This window comes from Balaenoptera physalus (assembly GCF_965194825.1).
Source record: "Balaenoptera physalus genome assembly, chromosome: 12".
NCBI classification, from domain to species: domain Eukaryota; kingdom Metazoa; phylum Chordata; class Mammalia; order Artiodactyla; family Balaenopteridae; genus Balaenoptera; species Balaenoptera physalus.
In genome coordinates, this window is record NC_138897.1 from 94,965,299 (window position 1) to 94,991,574 (window position 26,276).

At 41.8% G+C, this 26,276-nt stretch overlaps 2 protein-coding genes across 2 annotated transcripts in view; one reads left to right on the forward strand and one right to left on the reverse strand.

Annotated features, from left to right (window-relative positions):
* PIWIL1 (piwi like RNA-mediated gene silencing 1) overlaps positions 1–26,276 on the forward strand; it is a 38,021-nt gene that overhangs the window by 8,343 nt on the left and 3,402 nt on the right. Inside the window, exons 4-20 of the mRNA XM_082418403.1 lie at positions 481–695; positions 1,075–1,196; positions 2,261–2,341; positions 2,993–3,190; positions 3,630–3,741; positions 7,446–7,572; positions 7,793–7,910; positions 8,428–8,542; positions 9,682–9,869; positions 10,237–10,309; positions 11,794–11,994; positions 12,108–12,211; positions 13,046–13,116; positions 13,276–13,429; positions 17,722–17,847; positions 19,791–19,938; positions 20,094–20,236. Coding sequence (XP_082274529.1) covers positions 481–695; positions 1,075–1,196; positions 2,261–2,341; positions 2,993–3,190; positions 3,630–3,741; positions 7,446–7,572; positions 7,793–7,910; positions 8,428–8,542; positions 9,682–9,869; positions 10,237–10,309; positions 11,794–11,994; positions 12,108–12,211; positions 13,046–13,116; positions 13,276–13,429; positions 17,722–17,847; positions 19,791–19,938; positions 20,094–20,210 — 2,270 coding nt within the window. The 3' untranslated portion in view covers positions 20,211–20,236. The remainder of the gene's footprint in view (positions 1–480; positions 696–1,074; positions 1,197–2,260; positions 2,342–2,992; positions 3,191–3,629; positions 3,742–7,445; positions 7,573–7,792; positions 7,911–8,427; positions 8,543–9,681; positions 9,870–10,236; positions 10,310–11,793; positions 11,995–12,107; positions 12,212–13,045; positions 13,117–13,275; positions 13,430–17,721; positions 17,848–19,790; positions 19,939–20,093; positions 20,237–26,276) is intronic.
* RIMBP2 (RIMS binding protein 2) overlaps positions 20,244–26,276 on the reverse strand; it is a 338,226-nt gene continuing 332,193 nt past the window's right edge. Inside the window, exon 24 of the mRNA XM_082418177.1 lies at positions 20,244–24,438. Within this exon, the coding sequence (XP_082274303.1) occupies positions 24,379–24,438 (60 nt within the window). The 3' untranslated portion in view covers positions 20,244–24,378. The remainder of the gene's footprint in view (positions 24,439–26,276) is intronic.

Here is a 26,276-nt window from a genome sequence, read left to right on the forward strand (position 1 = left end):
TAAGAGTACAGTTTTCAAGTACACAGGACAGTGAATTGAAGCACTTTAATTTTGGTATTTATTTGTACGGTGCATTACTAGGGTGAAGGAGCACATTTGGTCAAGGATTTTGCATGGATGGCTTTTCCATTTTCCTCTCTCCCTTTTGGTTTTGACATAGGTTATAGATGTCATTAGCTGCACTGAAATGTTGTTTTATTACATAGACCACTTTTTTCTTTTAAAGCTTTTTGCTGTAAAGAGATTTCATTGGTTTGGTTATAAATTACTCAGCCTAGGGAGGATTTATTTCTAAATGGATGCTTGTAGTAATTTACCTAAGTAGAATAGTCTCCAGAGTCAGATGTCTGAGAACTTTTGTGTTATCTGCTGCTTTTAACCCCTTGTTTACAGAACTGTGTCTGCCTTGTCACGGCAGTGAAGATTTCAAGGAAGAGTAAACTTGATATTTCATTAATTGAATGTGACTTACTTTTACAGGTTCCTCAGGTATTATAGTAAGGCTAAGCACTAACCATTTTCGATTGACGTCCCGTCCCCAGTGGGCCTTATATCAGTATCACATTGACTATAGCCCATCAATGGAAGCCAGAAGACTCCGCTCAGCTCTTCTGTTTCAACATGAAGATTTAATCGGAAGGTGTCACGCTTTTGATGGAACAATATTATTTTTACCTAAGAGACTACAGCACAAGGTTATTTCAGTTGTCGGGTTGGGGAGAGGGAGATGGGGAGTTCTACCTCAAAGCTAAACTGCCACAGTCTGGGGTAGCTTTAGAGAAACCCCAGTGGTCTCCTGTCTGTTAGGACTTGTAATACACCCATGGGTGCATATGGCATTATTATACCATTCTCAGATCCACCTGAGTGACTTAATGATTACAGTCAAATAATAATAAGGCGCTTAATCACTCTTTTCTCATACCCATTCTGTTACTCTTTTCTCATAGTCATTCTTTTTTTTTAATTTAAAACTTTTCCATACTTTTCATTGTTGCCTTATTCAACAGGCTTATGTGATTGGCCCTATTTTAACAAAATTAAAAGTCTGGTTTTCCACCACTCTGGCTTCAGGTTACTGAAGTTTTTAGTCAGACCCGAAATGGAGAGCATGTGAAGATAACAATCACCTTGACAAATGAACTCCCACCTACATCACCAACTTGTCTGCAGTTTTATAATATTATTTTCAGGAGGTATGTTGGTATTTTTTAACATTTTATTAAGAAATTTTAAACATAATCAGAAGTTGAAAGACATGTACGATAAGTACCTGTATACTTAGTGCCTAGATTTTACAATGGTTGGTTAGGATCATTGGGTTACCCTGAGTTTTAATCGTTTTTAGATGTGGTGTACTGGTATAAATCTCATTTATTTGCTTTAAGCAAGCGTCATGTCTTTCACTTCCCCATTTGTGTTGAGATTAGATCTTTCAAATCCCATTTGAGCTTATGTTAAGAGCACACATCCTTTCAGCACTTTAACTTTATATTCCTTCTCTCCCACAGGGGGTGCCAATTCAGAAAGCAGGACAGGGTTTAGGTCTGTTCCGATTTACTTCTTCCGTCGTAGGACACGTACAGTGCGTGCTCCATGATTGGCTTTCAGTGTGGGTGCTGTGTTTTCCAAACCCAAAGTTGTTGGACACAAGTTCTGTGAAGGCCCCCCGCCCCTGCCATCCCCCTGCTGAGTGGGAAGCAATCTGGATGAGCCTGAGCTTGGCATGAGCATAGTGAGACGTAATTCTTGGATTTGTAATTTACCTAAGTTGCTCATGAGATAACCTGTCACTGACTCATTTCGGTGGATACTTGTCTGAATTAATGTAATGGAAGATTTATTTTTCTGTAAATGATGGGTTGGCAAACTTTTTTTTTGCAAAGGACCAGATAGTAAACATGTTAGGTTTTGCAGGCCATGTGGTCTGTGTCTCAACTATTCAACTCTGCTGTTGAAGCACAGAAACAGTCATAGGACATATATGATCATGGCTGTGTTCCAGTAAAGCTTTACTGATGGACACTGAAATTTGAGTTTCACATAATTCATGCATCATTAATCTTTTGATTTTTTTCCAGACCTTTAAAAAATGTAAAAAGGAAAACTAGCTCCTAGGCCATACGGCAGGTAGGCTGGATGTGGCCCCACTATGAGCCATAGTTTGCCAACTCCTGCTCTAAACAACATGCCATTGTGACTGTAGTATGAGAGATACTGAGCAATATTCATTTCTCTATTCTGACCTTTCACATTCTAGGCTTTTAAAGATCATGAATTTGCAGCAGATTGGACGGAATTATTATAACCCAAGTGACCCAATTGACATTCCAAATCATAGGTTTGTATGAAGTGGAAAGTCTCTGTTCCTTAGGTTTAATCACAGACTTTGATAGCGATGCTCTGTTTTGAAATGATCAGATTTACTGTGGCTGCTAGTGGTACCCATCACATCAAGTGAGCATTTAACCTGGCTTGAACAATAAAGGAGACATCCCAGAATATTTGGATTTTAAAAAATCATGTGATATTTATTTGTCATGGGGGAAAAGCATAAAGAGTTGTCCAACACAAAGTTTGTATTTGCTCTTAGGTAACAAAATTCATCAGCTAGTGACGATTGCTTCAAAAGTTACTGCAGTGTATCAGGATTGCAGCTCAAGTGGTTTAGGTTTATTATAATAAACGTAGATGCTTTCAATTAGATTTTTCAAGTCTTAGATCAATATAAATAATAAAATTTAATAAAGTTAGTGTACTAAATTTAAAATGGAACTTATAAAGTTATTATATTATTATAAACATTCATTGTTGAAGATTTTAAAAAGATCAGTCTTTATCTGGAACCCTGTAAAACCTGAAGCTAAGTAAATGTACTCAAAGACTTGTACTGTTGACCCAGTTAATAAATGTAAAAACCATAACTTGATACATAGAAAACATGTTTGGATATTCATAGAGGTTACTTCATGGCATTCATTGTCTTTGACAGGTTGGTGATTTGGCCTGGCTTCACTACTTCTATTCTTCAGTATGAAAATAACATCATGCTTTGCACTGATGTCAGTCATAAAGTCCTTCGAAATGAAACTGTTTTAGATTTCATGTTCAACTTGTTTCATCAAACTGAAGAACATAAATTTCAAGAACAAGTTTCTAAAGAGCTGATAGGTTTAATTGTTCTCACCAAGTAAGGCTTTTAATAACGCACAATAATTTTACAAGTCTGAAGATATTGCGGCTTTCTAGTCCTGTAATGTTAGATGGAGAGAAAGTAGGGTTTAAAGTTGAGAGGTGGGAATAACACAAAAACAGAGGAGGGATATTTATAACCTTTCTCAAGAACAAAAGTTTTGGGGGAATATACTCATCTTAAAAGGAGAAATAGGCAATGATGTCTATTCTTTTCAGTTTTAATTTTATTTTCTAATAGTTTAGTTAACTTCCCCATCCGTCTAGTGTATAGCATGGTCTTTAAGAAATTGTTTTCCCTTTATCTTTCCATAATATTGTCTGTTACCAAATGATTTGAAATTTTATTTTTTAGAGAGTACATAGTGTCTAGCCTCTCTTTTTGATAACATTTCTACATATTTTAATCAAATACCAATAAAATCTCCACTCCACAGGTATAACAATAAAACATACAGAGTAGATGATATTGACTGGGACCAGAACCCAAAGAGTACCTTTAAGAAAGCAGATGGCTCTGAAGTCAGCTTCTTAGAGTACTACAGGAAGGTGAGATGCTAATGTGGATTTTTATCTTTGTAATGTGAAGTACTTAGACCTCAGGAGGAATCTGAAACACCTTCAGTAGAATTTTCTGACAGGTGTACGTACGGAACAAGTTGCTTTTGAAGCTGTCGATAAATGTGTTTATTAAGGCGGTCACAGCATAGTTAGCTCGTTAGCAAAGGAGCTGTGCCCTGTCCTGGTTCCTTTCCTGCGGTAGAATACAAGGTTACAGTTGAACCTCAGCATGTGGAGGACAAGTAGGGAAACAGTACAAGTTAACAGTTTAGCGTGCTGTCTCTTATTCTGTAGCCAGCACTTTTTTTAAACTTCATCTGGCAGCGTGGGCTAAAGATCTTTGAACCCTTAGCATCCGTTGTGATAAATCTTCAAATGGGTCAACTCTTACTTTTGTTTTACATGCTGACAGAGTGAGAGAGACTTGTCTCATGTGGGCTAGATCAGGTTATTGGGTGGCCCCCAGCCCCAGTTTTATAAAGATGATTCTAGCTGTCGGCACAGCAGTCACTAAACTGACAAAGACACGAGAGACAAATAGCAAGAAAGAGCAGCCACTGACTAGAAGAGAATAAAATGTTTCTCCAGGAAGGCATCGGAGCATTGCTGTAGTGTTCAGAGATGAGCAGATCTGCCCCTGTATCCTTAGAAGGTCACATCCCATTTGATGTGCTCTGTTAAAAGTGCAGGAAAAGTATTTAAAGAAAACACATTAATTAAAATCTTAAAACCTGTCTTTGAAGTGCTAAAATTTATTTCATTTTTTTCCTACTTTCTCTAGATTATTGCCTTTTTCTAAAAAGTGGAGTAAATGAATTATTATGTGTTTATATTTTGTGTCAAAAGTATACATCCGACTAGTGACCTTTGAAATGTCTTTTTCCTGAATATCTACTGTTGCCTGATCTTCAGCTGCTTTGCTGTGAGTGAGAAGATCAGATACCACTCTGGAGGGAAACGATTCTCTGAGAAGTCCCATTAAGAACTGGTCTTATTCTGGGCAAAATGAAAACAGGCCAAGGGTCATTTCAGCTTGATTTCCCTACTGCTGTTTTCCACCTCTGAAAACTCCTTGAGGACTCCAGCCATGTTTAACCTAGATTCTTCTGGGTGTCAGAGGTTACCATGAGAAATGAGTTTTGGCGTTTTTCTGTAGTTCATGTTAATAATCACGACCAGAGATGGGAATAATTGGTATATACCAACAGCAAATATAAAGAGGACACAGTTGAAAGTTTGATTTAAACCTGAAGTGAAGTCAGGGAAGATTCTCCCCTCCTCTGACCAGTATTGAATCTTACATGCCTGCTTATTCTTCCTTAAGGGACCTTCTAAATGCTGGCGTACTTAGAGGTTCTGCCTCAGGTCCCCAGTTACTGTATATTTATACTCTCCAGGTGATCTCCAGTCTATGCTAAGACTTCACACATGATGTGTTAACAATTCTCAGGTTTCTAGCTCTAGCCCTAGGCATGTCTAAACCTACTTGTTCTGAATATTTGGATGTCTCAGAGATGCCTTAGCTGTGACCAACACTGATGTGATACCCCCCTAACCTGGCCCCTGTGCGGTGCTCTTCACCGGAGCAGGGAACACCGCTTCCACCAAGTCAGGAATTTTATAGTTTATATACGCCCTAGTGCCTAAGTAGGCACCAGGTATTTGCGCGAACAGGTGAATGATGGATAATTCAAGCCTCAGATCACCATGCTTTGTATAACTTACCTTGTGTAACTAATTGTCAGATCCTATCACCCTGCCTTGCTTATCTGAAACACCTTCATCTTTCTCCATTTCTAAGTGACCGCCACCCCTGTCTAGGCCCCGTTTCTCTCTCTCACTCAGCTGGTCTCTGAGTTTTCATTTCTTAGGTTCCTGATCCCTTTCCAAACTCATACACGTCTGATGTGACTCTTTCTACCCAAAGTAATTCAGCGGCTTCCCGTTGCTCCTGTGTCTTGTGAATAAGCACGTTTTTCCTCAGCCGGTGAAACCCTGAGGGATGCAGCCACTGTGTGTCCTCGTCTTGTCACTTGCCCGGCCGTCTTATCCAACTGCGGGGCTCCCTCTGCCTGACATCACGCGCTCTGCATGCTTGACTCGTGCTCTCAGGCTGACATCTCAGCTTAGGTTGCTTCTTCAGGGAAGATTTCTGTCACAACCAGGGATAAAGGTGTCTAGTAGATCGAGTTAATCAAAAGGGGTGGGCTTGAAATATTTGAAAGAATCAAGGTATTCTTAGAACTTCCTAGCAGAAATGGAGTTTTTGTAATAAGTGATGGCTTAGTTCTTGTATACTGAAGATAATATCTGGGAAACACTCAGTGGGAGAGAAGGGCCTTTGGAAGGGAAGATCATGGTCAATCACTTTTAAAAAGAAAAGGTTTAACAGTAGTATGGAACAGAAATGAAAGTGCTAGTTTTTCATATGCAGGGGAAAATGTTAAAAGAACTGGCAGGAAATCCCACAGCTCTGTAATTAAGAACTGTGCATTGAAGGCCCTTTGGTGACACAGAGAATAGGAACACTTCTGAAGTTACTACCACGTTTCTAGCTGTGTGTGTACCCAAGTACATGACGTGTAAGCAGGGTGACTGTTAATAGACCCGCAATAAAGTAGTGTGATAAATAAGTAGTATAGATAAATAGAGCAGAGGTCAGATGTGCATGTTCTACTTGGAATTTTCTTGTCTGAAATGAAAGCTTTTCCGTGGGTGGTTGGTAAAGAGTTGAATGTAGGACAAAGTCAGTGACAGGCTAGAAGTCATGGTCTCTTAATTCATGATGATAGATGGCCAGGACCTTGACTGTACGATAGGAAGAAGGAACGGGCAGGTACCATAGTCTCCTGAGAGGCCAAGACTCAGGAAATGGCCACGACGGTATTACTACCTTGTCTGCTTAGTGGAGATGTGATTGTTTTAAAGATAAAAAGTTAGAACTGAATTAACCAGGTTAGTAAAAGATGGTGGGAGAGGATACAAGAGATGATGGAAAGAGGGTCTCTAAGACACAGGGCCAGAAGCTCTAGGGAAGACAACTTGAGAGAAGTCTGCGCGGTCGCGAATTGCAGAGCTGAGCTGGAGGCCAGAGAGCCGTCTCGCACGTTCGTCAGATACTAAGCGTCAACATGTTTGGTCTCTTTACGGGTTGTAAAAACTTACCCTAGATAGTGATTACATGTGGGGAATCTTAATACCACTAAATGGAAGTTCAGCTTCAAAGCAGAAACGTTCCCTGATTAAAAATGTCCCCTAGTGTGCAAGCCTCCTCCCTGGCACCGTTTATTCTCACAGTGAGACGACTTTCACAAGCTAGTCCTCACTATAATAAGAGTAGTTTTAGGGGAATTGCACTGTGGTGAAGACTTGGAGTTACACAGACGACTGTTTCTAAACCAAGAGGGCAAAAAATGAAGTAAATAGAACTGTGACTGCAAGTCACAACTTAGAGCCTTACTGACCTTGACCGTCTGCGTTTTTAGGAGAAAAGATGAGGTGCTCAGCAGAGCATATGAATCCCAACCTGGGTAGTAGGATTAAAAGGACAATTTTTATACTTGGAAACTGATACTAGCCGTGCTGTGGGCATCAGTTCTTAATGTTAAAGAGAAACTTTTATTGTCCATTACAAAATGACATGTGACTGAAGGCATTCACTGTGAACAGGGATACTTTCTTCCCTTGAATAGCAATATAACCAAGAAATCACCGACTTGAAACAACCAGTTCTGGTCAGTCAGCCGAAGAGAAGGAGAGGCCCTGGAGGCACGTTACCAGGCCCTGCGATGCTGATCCCCGAGCTCTGCTACCTCACAGGTACCGCTGACTTTTCTTTACTGGAATGAAACCACGCAGCTTGTTTCCCCGTCTGTTCTAGAAGTCACTAAACATTCCTTCACACCCTCCGTCCCCTCAAAAGCCCTTAAAGCTGCTTTGTCTCCTCGGAATTCTTTCACTCACCACCACCCGACACTCCAGATACTTAGACACGATTCTTGTTTCTTTAACCGTATCCCTTTAAACGTTTTGTTTAAAGGTCTAACTGATAAAATGCGGAATGATTTTAATGTGATGAAAGACTTGGCTGTTCATACAAGACTAACTCCAGAACAAAGGCAGCGTGAAGTAGGAAGACTGATTGATTACATTCATAAGTAAGTCATCTATGCTTCACTGGGGTATGGTTTCAATTCTTTATTTTACGTGGGTTTGGAGGAGTGACAGAAGGGAATTTTGTTTCGCTTCGTATTTGCAGTATTCAGGGTGGGTTCTTCATGTTTCTAAGTGACGCTGCTGTTTGCCAGGGAATAATTAAGTTAAACCTTGTAGCCTGTGGTATTTCTAATTCTTCTGTTAGAAAAAGAATAGAATAGAAAGCAAACGTGTTTGGGACAAGTCTATTTTTTTCTCTTTGTTATACCACTGTGTTTACTTTGAGGAGGAGATAGTTTGGGCATCAGGAATTTTAAATGAAATGATATCCTGAAGGGAAACATGGCTGTGATGAGAGAAAAAGAGATTGTACGTCTGGGTTTCCTGGCATTCTCGGTAGGCTTTTTAGCCCTGAGAGAAACCTGTTGTAGGTTGCAGTGGGTCTCCCTTTGCATGTGTCCACTAGTTCTTGTTCCGTTTCTTTACATTTAGCGGTGTGTAAATATGTTAAATTTACAGAGACGATAACGTGCAGAGGGAGCTTCGAGACTGGGGTCTGAGCTTTGACTCCAACTTACTGTCCTTCTCAGGAAGAATCTTGCAAGCAGAAAAGATCCATCAAGGTGGAAGAACAGTAAGGCAGTTCTTAAAGTTGTCCGTCCAATCAGATTTGGGTTAGACTCACAGTAGAGCAAGCAGGGATACATGCCCTAGTTCCACGCCAGGCCAGTCCTCTCCTCCCCGAGCACCTCCACTGTCGACTGATGTGAGCACAGAGGAGGCGAAGCCTGTAGCTTGGTCCTCAGACCGTCCGTGAGACTTAGCTAAAAGGGGGCTTAATTTTTAAAAATAAGCTAAATTACTTAAATTAAGGTATAGTAGAAGTCTAAGTATCTGAATGGGTTGATATTTCGTCTGCCACTAAAGTGATCTTTTACAGGGAAAGCTCCCAATTTATTTGGCTTGATTTTTGTGTGGACCACTTGTTTGTTAGGGATCTATATTAAATATTGTGATGTCTTTTATATTTTATCTTCAGAAAAGGAAAGCAAGTATTCAAAAAATATGTTTCTGTGTAACTGAAGCACTACAAGTACCAAAATTTTAAAAATCCTTTTGTAAAAAGCTGTGCTCTTTTGTCTTCTAAATGTTCTATGAATAACAACCTAATCATGTAGCTTAATACTTTAATTGCAATTGTTTTTATTACCCTTTGTAGTTAATATATATTCCTGTATAAGGGTTGTTGCGGAGGTGGGTAGGACATGTAAAAAGCGCTGGGTTTTTTCCTCTGTGGTAAATGTTTCTAGGGTCACTGTGCTTTGAGTCTGTTAGCTTTCTTTCTGCCTTGCTGTCAGATGTTTTCACAGCTTGCTTTCAGTATCTGACACCTCAGTCATAAAGTTGCTTAACTTAAAAGGCCTTATTTTTTTATATCTTTATCATGAGGGAAATAACACTTATCCTTTTAAGAGTTTAGAAAGATTAAGAAGACGGCAGCTTGAGATACTTAGAGTAGCTGGTGCAGGCAGGTAGGCACTTGAGTGGCAGCTGTTAATATGAATGTATTTTAAATAAAATTGACATAACCCTTTGGATACATTTTTGTATCTTTTTTTCCCTCACTAAGGGCATTTCGTCTGTCACTGCAGTTCAAATTTAAGAGTGGTACTCTGAGGTTTAGAATATGCCATGGTAGAATTATTGAAGACTTTCTGGCTTTATCACCGAGAACTTACATGGAATTTACAGTGTCTCTGAACTTTCTTCTAGTTTGATTACAGTCCACAGTTTGCAGATTGGTCAAAGGAAACAAGAGGTGCACCATTAATTAGTGTTAAGCCACTAGATAACTGGCTATTGATCTATACTCGAAGAAATTATGAAGCAGCCAATTCGTTGATACAAAATCTATTTAAAGTTACACCAGCCATGGGCATACAAATGAAAAAAGCAATAATGTAAGTTTATCAGGTCATTTCTGCTCTGAAAATTGATTAGCGGTCGTTTGGAGGGTGTGGGAACTCAAACTGTTAATGAAACTATCAAAAACATTAGGTGATCTGAAAGACGCGATACAGTTCCCTGTAAGGCGGATGCAGAAATGTAGTTGAGTCACTAAGGATGGGTGGGAGGACAAACAGGACAAACTCAGACTAGTGCTGTTGTGTGTTAGAAACAGGCTTTTGACCACACGGCTGCTCCTGGTGTTGTATTTCATGTTTTATACGGAAGTGTTTTGTGTGTCATAATCTATAGGAACCTTTCACCACACAGTACAGTTGTTGTTCCTTTTTCTGAATGTTGGATTACGTATTTCCGTTCTAGGATTGAAGTGGATGATAGAACTGAAGCGTATTTAAGAGTCTTACAGCAGAAGGTCACGTCAGATACCCAGATAGTAAGTAGCTACTTGATGTGGAGGCAGTTGACCTGGAATCAGTTGTTGTAAATCTTAGAACTTGAGTCCGTTGTTGTAAATGTGATAATTAGGTTCCCAAACCGGTCACGACATACGTACTTGACCTACCTAAGATAGCTGAGTCAATGCGGCTTTACTTGTGCGCCTAGGAGCTTGCTGTTGTGCCCTGTGAACAAGGGGTGGAGAACAGCAAAGCCATCTTAAATTTTCCCAGACTCAGACGCTTTAATTATTCTAGAAAATCGGGGGGGAGAAAAGGCACAAGAGTAAAAAACAGTAACCAGCTGTTCAGCACACACAGTATAGTTAGGGTATCTGTAGTTACACTTAAGTATAATGAATGAGGTGGCAAAGACAAATTTAATGATAAACAGCATATCTGTGTTGCTTTAAACCCAAGAAATGAATTGGCTTCTTCTAATGGATTCCTTTTAGTCCTTTATCTCATACTTAAACGCCACAGGCAAACTACTGTTAGGTTGTCTGGAATAATAGAGACACCTAGGGTAGGAAAATGATTTTATTGGGGGCCATGGAAAGAAAGATAAGAATCTGAGAATATAAATTGGAGAATACAGCAATGAGTTAAAGAGCTGGATTCAACTTCAAAACTTAAACTTGAATCCTCAAAATTTGGGCAGGTGTGGGTGGCTTGGTTGGTTGGTTGATTTTCCAGCCGTTTTGCGATGTACTTGACATGTAACATTGAGTTTTAAGTGTACAGTGTGATGACTTGATACGTGTATGTGTTGTGAAATGACGACCACACAGGGTTAGTTAACACCTCCATCACCTCCCATAATTACCGTTCTTTCTGTGTATGTGGTGGTAACGCTCAAGGGCCACTTCCTTAGCACCTTTCAGGCGTATAATACAGCGCTGTTAGCTGCGATCACCACGCTGTACAGTAGGTCCTCGGAACTCAGCTTCCAGCTGCAAGCCTGTGCCCTTTGGCTACCATCTTCCAGTTGGGGGCAGGGGCCTGCTTAGATCAGGTACTTCAGCTGCCCCAGCATCGCCCATGGACTTCCTAGGAAATTTCATCGTTTGATCATATTCTCAAGCCAGAGCTTTAAAAGTTTAAAAGCCATGATTCTAGGTGGGTCATGAGTAAGAAAATCGTGAGCATTTTAGAAAATCTTTTATTTGTCCACCTGTAGGTTATCACTAACTTGTTTTGCCCTATTCCCTACCTCTAAAGTAGTCCAGGCTGGCAATAGAGCATATTTAACTAAGTTCTCAAGTTTTGAATTATTTGCTTAACATGCCTCCTTTATTAGTATCTATTACCTAGTTGAATGTAACGAGCATTAGCTAACAGTTAACGTCGTACCTACTGGCCGCGTGGCAGAGATGAATAGTAAAGTGAATGGTTTTGTGGGTTTGCTTTCCTGTCTTCTTCCTTGAACTTAATTATCAAGTTTCCTAATTCTTTGTAATGAGGGCGTTTTGTTCGTTTTTAGGTTGTTTGTCTGTTGTCAAGCAGTCGGAAGGACAAATACGATGCTATTAAAAAATACTTATGCACAGATTGCCCTACTCCAAGTCAGTGTGTGGTGGCCCGAACCTTAGGCAAACAACAGACTGTCATGGCCATTGCTACAAAGATCGCCCTGCAGATGAACTGCAAGATGGGAGGAGAGCTTTGGAGGGTTGATATGCCTGTAAGTTTGATTTAATTGGTGGATAAAAGTTTTCATTGTTATTTAAGAAAAATGGAATTTTTAAATACTGCTGGTATTCTGTTGTATCTAACATAACGATGTTTTTGTTAAAGCTAAAGCTAGCCATGATAGTTGGCATTGATTGCTACCATGACACCACAGCCGGACGGAGGTCAATTGCAGGCTTTGTCGCAAGCATCAATGAAGGGATGACCCGGTGAGTGGGCTTTGGTGGCTGCAGATTAACTGCTAGACGTCGGCAACACAGGCCACGAGTCCAGGGGCCAGTGTCTGGGGAGGACCGGGGTCGTGTTCATTCTTTACCTTGATTTCTCTTACGTTAGATCCAGTAAAAGAGAGAAGTTAGAAAAGGAAACCAGTTATTAGCTACCCTCCCATTTTTAATGTCCTTCACTGGCCCTTAACCTGATGTAGTGGTCAGACTGCGTTTCAGGTTATTTTAGTATTTGTATTTGCGGGGAGGATGCATCTCTTTAAATGTGACTGTCTCTAAAAACTTCTTTAATAATTTTATTGACCACTGAATGTAATTTCAAGTTGTCATGTTAACTTTATTTTGGAAAACCCACTTGAGTTTACCCAGTCACTTGTATTTCGACATAGTGAAATTATTTTTCAGTGCTTTTCTTAGAACTAATAGAATTGCCAAGAATAGGAAGAATGAAAATTGAAGCATTGATGTGTTAGCGTTCCTAATGGGCATATTTCAAGGTGTTTTATCTTTTAGAAAAGTATCTTTTATCAAGAGCATAGTAGTAAGAGTGTGCTTCTGTGTGTTTTGAGGTGTAAACCTAGGAGGCATCTCTGGCTTAAATTTTATTTTCTTCTCAGTGATGGAATTATGGGACTGATTTATAATGAAAGAAAACTTTATGCAGATTTCCTGTATCTTGTCCCTTCTGCTTAAGATTTCAAAAAGGAAGTTAAAGAACATGATTTGCTAAGGGTAACATAGATATAGAATGATTCAAAAGTGAAAAACTTCTAGACAGTTGCATTCTCACCGCTGCCATTTTTTTTCTCTGAATAGCTGGTTCTCTCGCTGTATATTTCAAGATAGAGGGCAAGAGCTAGTAGATGGACTCAAAGTCTGCTTGCAAGGTGAGTCTCCTCTTGTGGTTTCTGTCTGGTCTCTGAACTAGAGTCTTCAAGAAATTGTCTTAAAGCTATGTTTCTGAAAAAAACCTGTGCCCAGAATTTGGTAGAAGCATATCTTTGTTCTGTGTTAATGTAGTTAAAACTTGTCTGGCTTTCTTTCAGCTGCTCTGAGGGCTTGGAATAGCTGCAATGAATACATGCCTAGTCGAATTATCGTGTATCGGGATGGCGTAGGAGACGGTCAGCTTAAAACATTGGTGAACTATGAAGTACCACAGTTTCTGGATTGCCTAAAATCTGTTGGTAGAGGTTACAGGTAAGCATGCGAAATGTAATCATTGTCTCTTTATAAAATTACACTCTTGGGGGCTTCCCTGGTGGCGCAGCGGTTGAGAGTCTGCCTGCCAGTGCAGGGGACACAGGTTCGAGCCCTGGTCTGGGAAGATCCCACATGCCGCGGAGCAGCTGGGCCCGTGAGCCACAATTGCTGAGCCTGCGCTTCTGGAGCCTGTGCTCCGCAACAGGAGAGGCCGCGATAGCGAGAGGCCTGCGCACCGCGATGAGGAGTGGCCCCCGCTTGCCACAACTAGAAGAAAGCCCTCGCACGGAAACGAAGACCCAACACAGCCATAAATAAATAAATAAAAAATAAAAAAAAATTACACTTTTGTATCTTTGAAAATAATGTCACAGGGTGAACCGGTGAGAATCTAACCTTACAGGTGCGGTCAGGCTTGAGGTAATGGAAGAGGTTTGGGTTGGGGGGGTGTCTCGTGGAGAATTTTTCGTGGAGGAGGGGCAGGCTGGAAATGTAGAGCGGGAGCTCCTTCAAGGAATGACGCATGGAGATGCCTTTACCAATCATCTGCTGCCGCCTTTCTCTCCTAGAGCCTTGAAGTACGAGGGTCTGATTACCCAGTACATCCATAGGCATCCACAGAATTGGTTATTGGAATATGTATTCCAAATAGTCTTAACTTTTTTTTTCTACCTCACTGTACCGTAAATACTTGTTTGGTTTCTGTGTGAACTCAGCTGGCCTGGCGCTTGGTGGGTAAGATGATGGGCGTGTGTTTGGCCTCACAGGGAAGATGGTTCTGCTTCGCCCTTTTAGGCGGTCTGCACAGCCCAGGGTAGTTAGTGCTCCTCGTAACTGATGCTGCCCGCGTTCTCCTTTGAAAGCTGTACTGGGTTTCGCCTTCCTCTGCTCTCCTGCAGAGGTCATTGTTCGTGCTATTGGGCGGTAAATTGCATGCCATCTCAAGATAGCCGTCTTAATAAGTTACGTTGTTTAACTTTTGCTATTTTCTTTATCAGATTGTAAGGAGGTCCAGATCAGGGACTGTTTAGTAAGAGCTTAGCGCATAATGTATTAAAGATTTGTGGATTTGATTTTTAAGGGTGCTTAGGAAATCCAGGAGACCTGTTTCTATGTGCTTGCACTGATTATTTTTGCCAGACTTTTTCAGCCGGTATTTGTTATCATTATAAAAAAGGAGGGATTTTGAAAGTCATCTGACTGCACCTGGGCTCGCTGTGATCTGTAGGCCCACGGGATGAGCATTGAGAGCGTATTCCTAGCTAACTTGGAGGCGCTTCCAGGTCTTCTTTGGCCAGATTCTGAAAGGCCTCTTCTAAGTGTTGATTCTGCACATTTCTTAAAATGAGACCATTATGCCAGTAAGTTCTCAGAGCTTGTCAGGGGTGTTTTTATCTCTTTTGAAGTAGTCACGTTTCAGATTAAAATGCTAATAGGCATTTTATAATATTTTGTAAATGAAGGTTAATGTTCTTTCCTGTCCTCTTAAAATTCCTAGTGCTTGTATTTTCTGATTATCATCTTATTTCCTGAGGCTGAATATTTGGGATACTGGAAACATAACACTGTTGTCCCTGCTGGGGCCTGCATCTCTGGTTCTTTGAGTCTTTTGAGCCCTTTGGGTTGGGTCCCAGAAGGACTGGCAGGAATAGTTCCCAAAGAGGAGACTCTAGCCCTGTGAGTGCGTATCTGTGGACGCGGCCTCCCCTCCAAGGGGGGTGGAGCTGGGCCCAAGGAGGCTGGTGGGACTTCCTGCTCAGCTTCCCTTGAGCAAATAGGAGCACATGTTGCAGGGAGGGAGGATGTAAACTGCTTGCTTGGACTGGTGAATAACAGACCATTGCCTGAAGTGGATTTCACGTCGTGAACCGCGCTGTTGTTTGGTGGCTGCAGAGATTAGTGAGCAGGAGCCATATGTCTTAAAACCAGAGTCGGGTTAATCCCAGCTTTGCCTTCATCTGTGGAACGGGAGGCAACTTAACCGAGGCTGACGAAAGGAGTAAGTCAGAGTGTTCAATGCACGTCACACACTACCCAGTAAGCACTCAATAAATAGTAGGTAATTCATCTAGAAACAAGTTTGGAGTTGTATATAAAGTAAAACAATATCCAAGAATTATTCCTCACTTTGAAGAAATGCAGAGTTTGGACTGTAATATTTGTAGTTATCCTTAGAACCACAATGTTTGTTTTTTAATTGAAATGTTGATGTTAACTTTTTATGAAGATGCGTCATGGATTAGTTGATTTAGAATGTTTGATATAAGGACAAATCAGAAAGTCATTTTAGCATACTTGTGACTTGTCTTTATGTCACCACATTTGCTAAATCATTTCTTGTGATGTCACAGGACTAAAATCCACTTTGTCTTTTTTTTTTTTAATTAATTAATTTATTTATTTTTGGCTGTGTTGGGTCTTCGTTGCTGCACGCGGGCTTTCTCTAGTTGCAGCGACCGGGGGCTACTCTTCGTCGCGGTGCATGGTCCTCTCACTGCGGTGGCCTCTCCTGCTGCAGAGCATGGGCTCCAGGCTCACGGGCTTCAGTAGTTGTGGCTCGTAGGCTCCAGAGCGCAGGCCCAGCAGTCGTGGTGCACGGGCTTAGTTGCTCCGCGGCATGTGGGATCCTCCCGGACCAGGGCTCAAACCCGTGTCACCTGCATTGGCAGGCGGATTCTTTTTTTTTTTTAATTTTATTTATTACTGTTTATTTTTGACTGTGTCGGGTCTTCGTTGCTGCGTGCAGGCTTTCTCTAGTTGCGGCAACCGGGGGCTACTCTTTGTGGCGGTGCGCGGGCTTCTCACTGCAGTGGCTTCTCTTGTTGCGGAGCGTGGGCTCTAAGCGTGTGGGTTCAGTAGTTGTGGCACGCGGGCTCAGTAGTTGTGGCTTGTGGGCTCTAGAGCACAGGCTCAGTAGTTGTGGCTCACGGGCTTAGTTGCTCCGCGGCATGTGGGATCTTCCCGGACCAGGGCTCGAACCCGTGTCCCCTGCATTGGCAGGCGGATTCTTAACCACTGTGCCACCAGGGAAGCCCCACTTTGTCTTTTGATTCCTGAGACTGTGGCTCTGTTATATCCAGATCTGCTGTAGCTGGGCTGTGAGAGGTCTATTGTACATGGGTAGAGAGTGATATTCCTAAAAAGTTCCTCCATTTAATTAAGTAGAGTCACTTTCCTGCCCCTTGTATATTGGGTTACTTCTACCATGAAGGAGCACATTAAGTTTATGATTGAACAGAAGTTCCCATTTGGGGATCTTTCAGACCATCAGTCTAGACAGTGTGCTGTGAACTACCTACCCAAGTCAGACATCACCAGCCAGGTCCATACTGCATGTGAAGCCCTCTGCTTCCCAGTGTTTACAATAAAGTATATTTATGTTCTTAAGGAACTAATGTTCTAGCTGGAAAAAGAGCACAGGAAACTTGAGGTATTGAAAATCATAATATTTATCAAAGTTTATTACATGCCAGCACCGATCTAAGTGCTTAACGTGTTCTAATTCATTTATTCCCAAACGGATATGTGTATACAGTGTGACTGTGTCAGACAGTGAATCTGAAATGAACCTTTAAGAGATGGATAGAAAGGGTATTCAAGCTGAATGCATACTGGCAGTTACAGGGCTGCCCTCAGGAGAGCCAAAAGGCATGTAGAGGCAGTGGATCTAACGTGACACAGAGCTGAAAGCTCCCTAGGCGAGAGGAGTTTAGTCTTGACATGGGAAACCACCTGCAGAATGGGGCAGGGGAGGGAGAGGGGAAACGGCAGTATTCTGGTGCTGCTGTGTGGTGGGCTGAGGAGTGACTGAGCCGGGAGAGACAGAGATCCCCGATATGTTGTCAGCCAGTCATTTTGAAAGGCAGGAAGTTAGACTTTGAGACTGCTCAAATTAGCTTACCTGTCAAAGATTTTAGAGTTAATATCTTACTTTCCACACAGAAGAAAATGCCCACTGAAAAGGCTTTCAAACTGTGAACTTTAAAAACATGCTGGGTGTAACATTTTCATGAGACAGGTATGTCATATGCTTGGTTTAATGATTAAACATCTACATGACCTTGAGTCACAGGGCCCAAATATGCCATTTTATTTTCTACTCACAGTATTTTCCTGGCCCTAACTCCACGCCCTTACAAGTTGTGGAATCTTCCTTCACAACTGGGATGGCTAGTATGCCCCAAGAGGGATGTGCGTTTCCTTTTAAATGGAGTGTGTGAATGTATGAATGCTTCAGTGCCCTGAAAATATGACTGACTAAATGCAGTTACATTCATCACCGTCTTAAGCCCAAGACTGACGGTCATTGTGGTGAAGAAACGAGTGAATGCCAGATTTTTTGCCCAGTCTGGAGGAAAACTTCAAAATCCACTTCCTGGAACAGTTATTGATGTAGAGGTTACCAGACCAGAATGGTAAGTTCTGTGTTAGATGAAGATTGGTTTCTGTTTTTTTTTTTTTAGCATAGCCTCTGTACTTTAACACATTTACTTGATAGTTCTTATACTTTATTTCTTATAAATACTAAAGTCTTTCATTAGTTTGATCTAATAATGCCCATGATTTATTAACTTAGTCTCTGAAATGGTGAATAGAGGTTTCTGTGCCATTTCTCTCTGGGGGAAGCGGGTTATTGTTTGTGCTATTAGTTATTCATACTGAGTTTAAGAACAGCTGCTCTAGATTGCTTTTGCATTTTTTTCTTTTTTACGTATGTAACCTCATCCATAGATTGTTATTTTCCAGTCAAAATTTTTAGATCTGTGATGCACTTAGTTACCCACAGGTCAGAGTGTGTCAACTGAAACACAGTTGCAGGTAGAAAAGTGGCTTCTGAGCAAACACTTTTTACGTAACCGAGAGCTGCACCCTGCCATAAGAAAGCCAACTAGAACATTCAGGGGCACACGGTAATGATCTTATTAGCACACGAGGATTCAACTGTAAAGTCATGAAATTTGGTTCCTCCAAAACCCCTTTGTGGGGGATGGAGTACAAGGCAGCGAGTCATGCTCACGACGGCAGGTCATTGGTCAGTCCACACTGATGCCCTCTTCGTGAGAGTGAACAGCTGTGATGGTTCTGTCTTCATACATAAATTTTTGGAGCCCTTTTTAAAAAGGGCAACTTTAATCAGGGTAAAGTGTCAGCCTAGGTGCAAAGTTTAAATGTGGAACACTTCTCCTGTGTGAACCTTAGGTAAATGAGGCATTACTGTACTAAATTTATGTAGACAAATGATAATACAGATTTTAGTTCTATTTAGTCCTGTTATCTGACAATGTATAGAAATTTTTGTTTCAAGATGCATTATCTTGGATTGTGTCTTTCTCTCGGGCAGGTGTTAGTTATCAGAAGGATTCTAACCTGTTGAGGAAAATCACTGAAGGAGGAAGACAGAATGGCCAAGATAGTAACTAAGATATTACAATTTCACTTCCTGTAGGATTCTCTTTAATGATTCAGAGCGACCTCATGATACTTCTAACATTACTACTACTCTGATAACCAAAGCTCAGCTGTAACATTGACCTAAAGACATAATTTTTTTTTAACAATTTGGGTAAAATCCAAGTTGAACTATGAAGTATGAAAAAATTTGATTACTTTTTACTAGATGTTCTTTAAAACTTAACAGCTGCTGTTACTACTCAAATACTTGGAGAAGTCCACTTGGAACGATAATAACGTGCCTAAACTGGGAACAGAGGTTTTGATTCTAGCTCTTTTGTGATTTCTCTGTTCTTTTGGGCACGTCATTTAACATTTCTGGAAGCCTCATTTTGCTAAATAACAGTAATCTGTTGTAGATCAATTCTGATTTTAAAATTTGTCTAGTTTCAATGGACATAATAAATTAGAGTTAATTTTTTAATATCTGTATCAGGTCAGATTACAATATCTCTGGACTGATGTTTAATTGGTACCAAAAAAATGAAAAAACAAACAAGTAAAAACCTGATGTTCCTTTACGTTTGCACTACTTGGTTCTCGATTCTAGAGCCTGTTGCCGCCCAGCCATCGCCCTTAGATGTGGAGCGGAAACGGCGACCCGGCTCAGTGGCACCGTCGTGATTAGCAGCCGTGTCGGATGTTTGTTAATGCCCCGAGGCATCAGTGATAGATGTTTACAAATATAAATAGTAGTAGTATCTTAAACCTCTTTCACACGTAAGCATTCCAAAATGGTTCATGAATGACAAGTTCTGAATTCAAGGAAGCACATTATGTTCTGAGAAGATTACGTTACATTTTAGTATACCCGATCTTTTCACTGTAAGAAACTTGAGCCATCTTAATTTTAGCTTTCAAAAAGATGAGCCTTACACCCATGTGTTTCTTTCTTTTGTAATCCCAGGTATGATTTTTTTATCGTGAGCCAGGCAGTGAGAAGTGGTAGTGTTTCTCCCACACATTATAACGTCATCTATGACAACAGTGGCCTGAAGCCAGACCACATACAGAGGTTAACTTACAAGCTATGTCATGTCTATTATAACTGGCCAGTAAGTATTTTTTTAATTGATGTTTATTCACATCAATGAGACTCACTTTTCAAAATGGAATTGCTGTGTTGTCTAAGGCTTTTACAGTTAATACAGAGATTTCAATTTAGAGAGCTAGATTCAGAGTAACAGAACCTTTTCTTTTCCCACTGAAGGGTGTCATTCGTGTTCCTGCTCCTTGCCAGTATGCCCACAAACTGGCTTTCCTCGTTGGCCAGAGCATTCACAGAGAGCCCAACCTGTCACTGTCAAATCGTCTTTACTACCTCTAACCTACAGAAGAAGACAAGATGTAGCGGTTTGTTTTCTTTGTGAAGTTATAACTTGGGGATTTTTTTAAGCTTCTGTTTTTTAACTGTTATCTTTCCAGGTGAAACTTGGGAAGGAAATTAGGAGATCTAGAGTCTTATTTCTAACAGTGCTATTAATTGACTTATTTTATAGGTAAAAATTAGGATTTTATATTTTATCTTGTTTGATTCTCGTAAATAGGCTGTGAGGATTTTTTGTTTTGAAAAAAAAGTGTGGATAAGGTGCTTTGTATTATAAACAGATTCTTAAAGTATTGGAAAAGTTGGGATTTACTTGAAAGTGCTTTCAGGAGTGAGCAAGTCCTACTTGTAAGGCTATATTAACCTTACTTTTGAAATATTTATTTTGAATTTAAAGGAGAGAAAAGGCATAAAGTGGAGGCTCAGTACAGTCATAGGTAGGATTTTATTTGAGCGTCTGCTGATCTCATTTTAAAGAAGAAGCTGCCATTAAATAACCTATACAAGGTATAGGAAAGGTGTGAGACTGTGGAGAAATAGGCTTATTTTTATTTCATTTTGGGGGCTAGGTGTTATGGGGGTTAAAAAAGAAGATAGTTGAGAGTTTTAAATTTCTGTCCAAAGATACATTTTAAGACTCCTTAATAAAAGAGGCCAGTAGTCTATATTAACATTACTGTTTTTTTGCAACTGGGACATCATTCCATTTGTTATAAAATAAAATTGCAGTGATTGTCATCTTGTTTGAATAACAGTGTAGTTTTTGTTTTTACTGAAAGCACATGCATTTTCTTTCCATTTATTATATTTTTTAAAACTGCTGGAGAGTGCACTCAGAGGACACAATTCCATTTATAAAAGCTAAATTTGTGTTACTTATGAACTTCAGAGTAAAACTGTCAGGAAACGCTGCCACCTCAAAATTAACAGTATAAGACTGGAAATCCTTAACTTGTAAGAAAATGCAGACTAAGAAGTCTGTGTTTTTGCGAAGTTGACAGTTGTAATTATTCACACCTACACACGTGTAGGAATTTTCAGGGAACCTTGCAAAGAGCAGGCCCGAAGTCCATGAGTGACTGTGTGCGTGAGGCGCCTTTACACACGGCCTGCGAGTGTGATGGGTGTGGACCTTCACGACCACACAGGAGCTACAGGGACTCTGATTTCAACGAGTGCCCTTCAGTAGCGTTCCCTGCCTTACCATTCCTGTGCCTGTTCTTATCGAATAGCTGCCTTCTGGATTTAGCCTTATTAACATATTGTGAATGAAAACCATTTTATTTTCCCTTTAGTTCTTTGAGCTAATAGCTGTTGTTAACATTGTTTTTGGCTATTAGCCGAGGTTCCTTAACCTGTTTGATTTCTAGACGTTAGAAGGAATGAAACACAGGAGACTGTGACGTTTCAGAAGAATGCCAAATAAAGACAGTAAAATCGATGAAAGTTGCTGAATGTTGTCACAGTATTAAGGAACATAAGGAAGTCTAATTATGCAACTGCAAAAGATTGATTTGGGGCAGCTTTTATTTATGGATTTTTAGGGCTAGTCAGTAACTTAAGTCATTAAAGTCTCATACTTGGCAGCTTTTAAACTATCCTTTAAAGTTGAAAGGCTTTAATATCTTTAAAACTATGAAAAATTGATAAATGTGGTAATTCCGGGAAAGTTGCAGTATTCAAAAGACCCTCACTATATCATAAAGCCTTTTTTTTGCAAGGGACCAAAAAAGCCTCAAATTAATGTAAGCCAAAAAGGGTTACTGACTGGCTTTCTCAAGTCATCCTAGGCAGTGGTTCCCAAATGGAATGTTAAACGTGACCTTGTTTGCTTTGAAATAACATAGACTACTGGGCTCCAGATCAGGTCCAGGAATCAGAACTTGTAGGGGAGAGGCCAGGTGAACTATTAAACGCATCCCGGGTGGTTTGTCCGAGAATCTGGGCAAATGCCGGTTGAGAAGGTGTATAGAACCTAGCTGATGGAATGCTATCGGGGATCTGTCTCTTGCTCTGCTTCCTTCCGGGTTGGTTCTAATCAGGTAGGATTACAAAGATGGTCACAAAACCTAGATGTATGTCTCAGCCTCACGGCAATGAAAGGAACACCTCGTCCACAATGGTTGCAGCAAAACTCAGGCTGTCTGCACATCCTTGAACCTGAGGGACACACGGCCCTGATAGGGACTCAGTAGCTGCCGGGTCAGATGAGGCCCGTCTGGGAGTGGGTAGGGGAATGGCTCCCCAAAGGAAAACTTAGGTGCTGCAACCAGACGACGGGACAGACAAGTGAGCACGGCGGACGCCTCCTGGGCGTCTCCTCTGCTTGTTTAACAGCAGGTCAGCTCGTGATGGAAGCAGGAGGTGCCCTGGTCCCTAGAGGGACAAGTACAGCCGAGCACCTGTAAGGGAATTGATTGCAGTGCTTCCAAAGAACAAAGCCAAAACTCTGAAATCCAGGCTTCTTCCTTAAAAGAGAAATATGCACACCCGAGTTCTACTTCCGAAGGCCTTAGCATTAAAGACACTTCAGGTTCTCCCTTCTCGGTGCCTGGTCTGACCCATCCAACCTGGCGGTTCCTTAGGTGATGAAGCAGTTTGTTGGGGGTGGTTCCTCAAGTGCATCACCACGGGTAATCTGCCTAGTTTTTTCTGGGTACACGGGGTTTGTTTCCCCTCAAAACTCCAAAAATGTGCCCCTCATTGAAGCTTTCTGTTAGTTTTACATGCTGTTCCCTAGAGCTCATAGAAATCTTGTTTGAGGATTCTGGAATTTCTGTCGGGAAATAGTGTCTTTGTTCTCTCTGGGTTGAATAGAAAGTCTGTCTCAACATCAGTTTCAGCCTGATGCTATGATACGAATCTTCAGAAGTTTGTGGATTTTTAAGGTTTAATTCTTTCATGTAGCTATAATATTGTCATTCAGATACAATATTTCAAGGGCTGGGTCTAGGTCTGTTTGCATTCATCATTCCAGCCCAATTAAATCGTTTAAAAATCCAGGGTGAAAAACAGAGAAATGCTAAAATTGTGAAGTGATGAAGTCAGTGGAGAGTCCACGTGCGGCTGCTTTGTAGCAAGCTGGTGGCCCCCTGGGCTGCAGTGCCCCTGCTCCAGGTCACACTGCCCCTCCCAGCACCCTGTGCTGCCTGCAGCCAAAGTCCAGCGGGAGCTCCAGACCGCAGCCTCTGTCTGAGACCCCCCATCCTGCCTCCCGGCATTCTCGGTCTCTTGCTGGTTCTTCCTGGTCTCCCTAACTTCAGAATGTTGGAGTGCCTCCAGGCTCAGAGGTAGGATCTCTGAGAAGCAGTAAGAAAAGAGTTTCTTTCTACTCTTCCTCCCTCGGTAATTCCATTCAGTCTCCTAACTCATCTCTGTGAAACCGCTGCCAATTTACATCTCCAGGCCTGGCCTCCTACAGTCAGATGTCTCCGAGTGTCTGATTCAGTGGTTCTCAAACTCTTTGGTCGAGGAACTTCCTGACCCTCTTAAATTGCTGAGGACCCAGAGAGATTTTGTTTATTCGGGTTATATTTATTAATTGTATATTAGAAATTATATTTTAAAAACGATACGGAAACCCACATTCCATTAACTGTTAGGCTGATGCTGTCGTCATGTCATGAAGCCTCTAGAAACTACTGTATACTCGTGAGAGAATAAGAATGAAAAAGGCAGATGACCTCAGTGTTAACAAATTAGGTCCTGTGGTCCCCTACTCTGGTCCTAGCCCAGCCCAGACCCTCTGCCTTGGCAGGGAAGGTTCTTTTCCGTTAGGGTTCACACAGCCAAAAAGAAAACTGAAGCTGAGATCAGTGCAATGCAAGCTTTATTCAATGGCCAAAGAATGGAGAAGTGGGAATTTAGTTCACAGGTCAACCTCTCACTCACGCTCATGTGGCGAGAGGGATTTGATTTTAAAGAATAAGGACAGTGCGGGGAGGAGCGAGGCTGATGACGGGGAGGCATTCGCATTGTTCTTCGGGGGAAGGGGCGGGGTTTCCCTGAAATGGGATGCCATCCTTTCTCTGTCCTTTTTTGGTTGGCAACTTCCGGTCATGGCCGCTGGTAGGTGTGTCACTTAGTAGCTGATGTAGTAAAAACAGCGTAGATGAGACTCGGGGTCTGTTGAAGGTCAGATTCGTTGCCATCTTGGTTCTAGCTGGTTCTATCTGGTTTTTGTTTTTCTCTTCATGTCGCTTAGTTCCTTTGTCTTGGGACCCTGTGACTTAAGAGATATGTTAGTTCCTGTTCAAGGGAGGGGTTGGCAGGTTTTGAGCAAGAATCTGGTGTCAGCTCTGGCAACAGTAGGAAAATAGTTCTGACCATAGAACCCTGGAAGAGTCTCAGGGTACCCCAGGGGTCCCCAGGCCGCACTATGAGAACCTCTGGTTGAATAATTTAATATGCCTGGAACTGAACTGTGATTTCTCTCAGACCTGCTCCAGTTCAGTTCATTGGAACTGCATTTTTCCAGATGTTCAGACCAAAACCCTTGGCATCTTTCCTTGAGTCCTGTCTTTCTCGTGTCACACTTTGGGTTCCTCAGTAAATCTTATAAGCTCTGCCTTCAAAATGTCATGAATATCCAGCCACTGCTCCTGTCCCCTCTTCCAAGCCACCACTGTCTCTGAATTACTATCACAGCCTCCTAAAGTGGTCTTTTTGCAACAAAGTGATCAAGTCACACACCTGCTCGTCCTGCAGTGGGTTCCCATCTCAGGAAGACAGTCGTTGCGAGGGTGTGGCATTGTGCCGTCCTGCTCTTCACAGACCGCCCAGGTGCCCTCATCCTGCCCAAGGACCTTTGCTGGTGCTCCAGGCCCAGATTTCCACATGCTCCTTCAGGTCAGCTAAGATGTCACCAGCAGAGGGACCACTTTCTAAATTTTTAGCATCCCACAGGCATAGAGACATAGCCTTTCTGCTCTCTCCAGCTTTGCTGGTATCAATAGTATATTACTTGTGCTTTTTATATTCTCCTCCCCCACTAGAATGCAAATGATTCTAGGAATCCAGGAGGGCAGTAATCTTTGTGTCTTGTTCACTGTTGTCTCAGAGTGTCTACATCAATGTCTGGCACGTAACAGGTTCTCAAATATTTATTGAAAGGACAAATAACTAATGTAACCCTTAACTCAGTCAACCAGCCCCTGTACTTCTTATGCATGTTAATGTCAAGGGGCCCCTGTATACTCCACAGTGGTTCTCATCCTGCGCTGTATGTTCTGGTCACCAGAGGGCTTTAAAAATTCCTAATGGCAAGCCCCCACCCAGTTCTCGTGAGACTCTTGGCTTGGGACTTGGACACAGGAACACTCAGAAATCTTAGCAACAGCTGGAATAATATTATACAAGGCAAAGAAGTGAAATCATCCATGTGGGTAACAACCAATCAGGCTTCCGAGAAACCTGGATCCTAAGTCACAGCTTCTGGCCACACCTCAGCACCAGACGTTCTGCCGTTGGATTGTTTTCTTCGTGGGTACCTGGAAAAGGAGGTCCTGCCCAGTCCATCGTTGCCCATGCTCCCCACCCACCTGACCCAAGTCCAGTGCAAGGGTCGATCAGGTGTGGCAGGAAGGAGCCCTTTGGAGGTGATATGGCCTCAGCTGTGGTGTGGCAGGGCTGCCCTAGCACAGGCAAGCACTTGGCTCCTGGCCCTGCGGTGAGCGGAGATTGCACCTGCCCAGGAAGCAGCCAGCCCATAGAGGGTCGTTCCTGGGCTACGAGCCACCTGATTTAGGAGTTTGCGTGCTTTCACCCTTTCTGTGAGGGGTCAGCCTCTTCCCATCTGGCCTCAGGGGCCTGTGAGGTTCGGGGATAGGAGTAGTATGTATACCTCCTTTCTGGACAACACAAGAATCTTTGAGCACTCTAATCCTGTTCCCTCTTATCCAACTTACATGCCATTGTTCTAAATCAACTTTATTGGAATTTACACGTACGTGAGTGCAACTTGATGAGCTTCTGACAAATGTATACACTCCAGTGTCTCTGCCACCATCAAGATTTAGAAAAATGTCTGTTCCCTCCCACAGAAGGTTCCTTCTTGCTTCTTTGCAA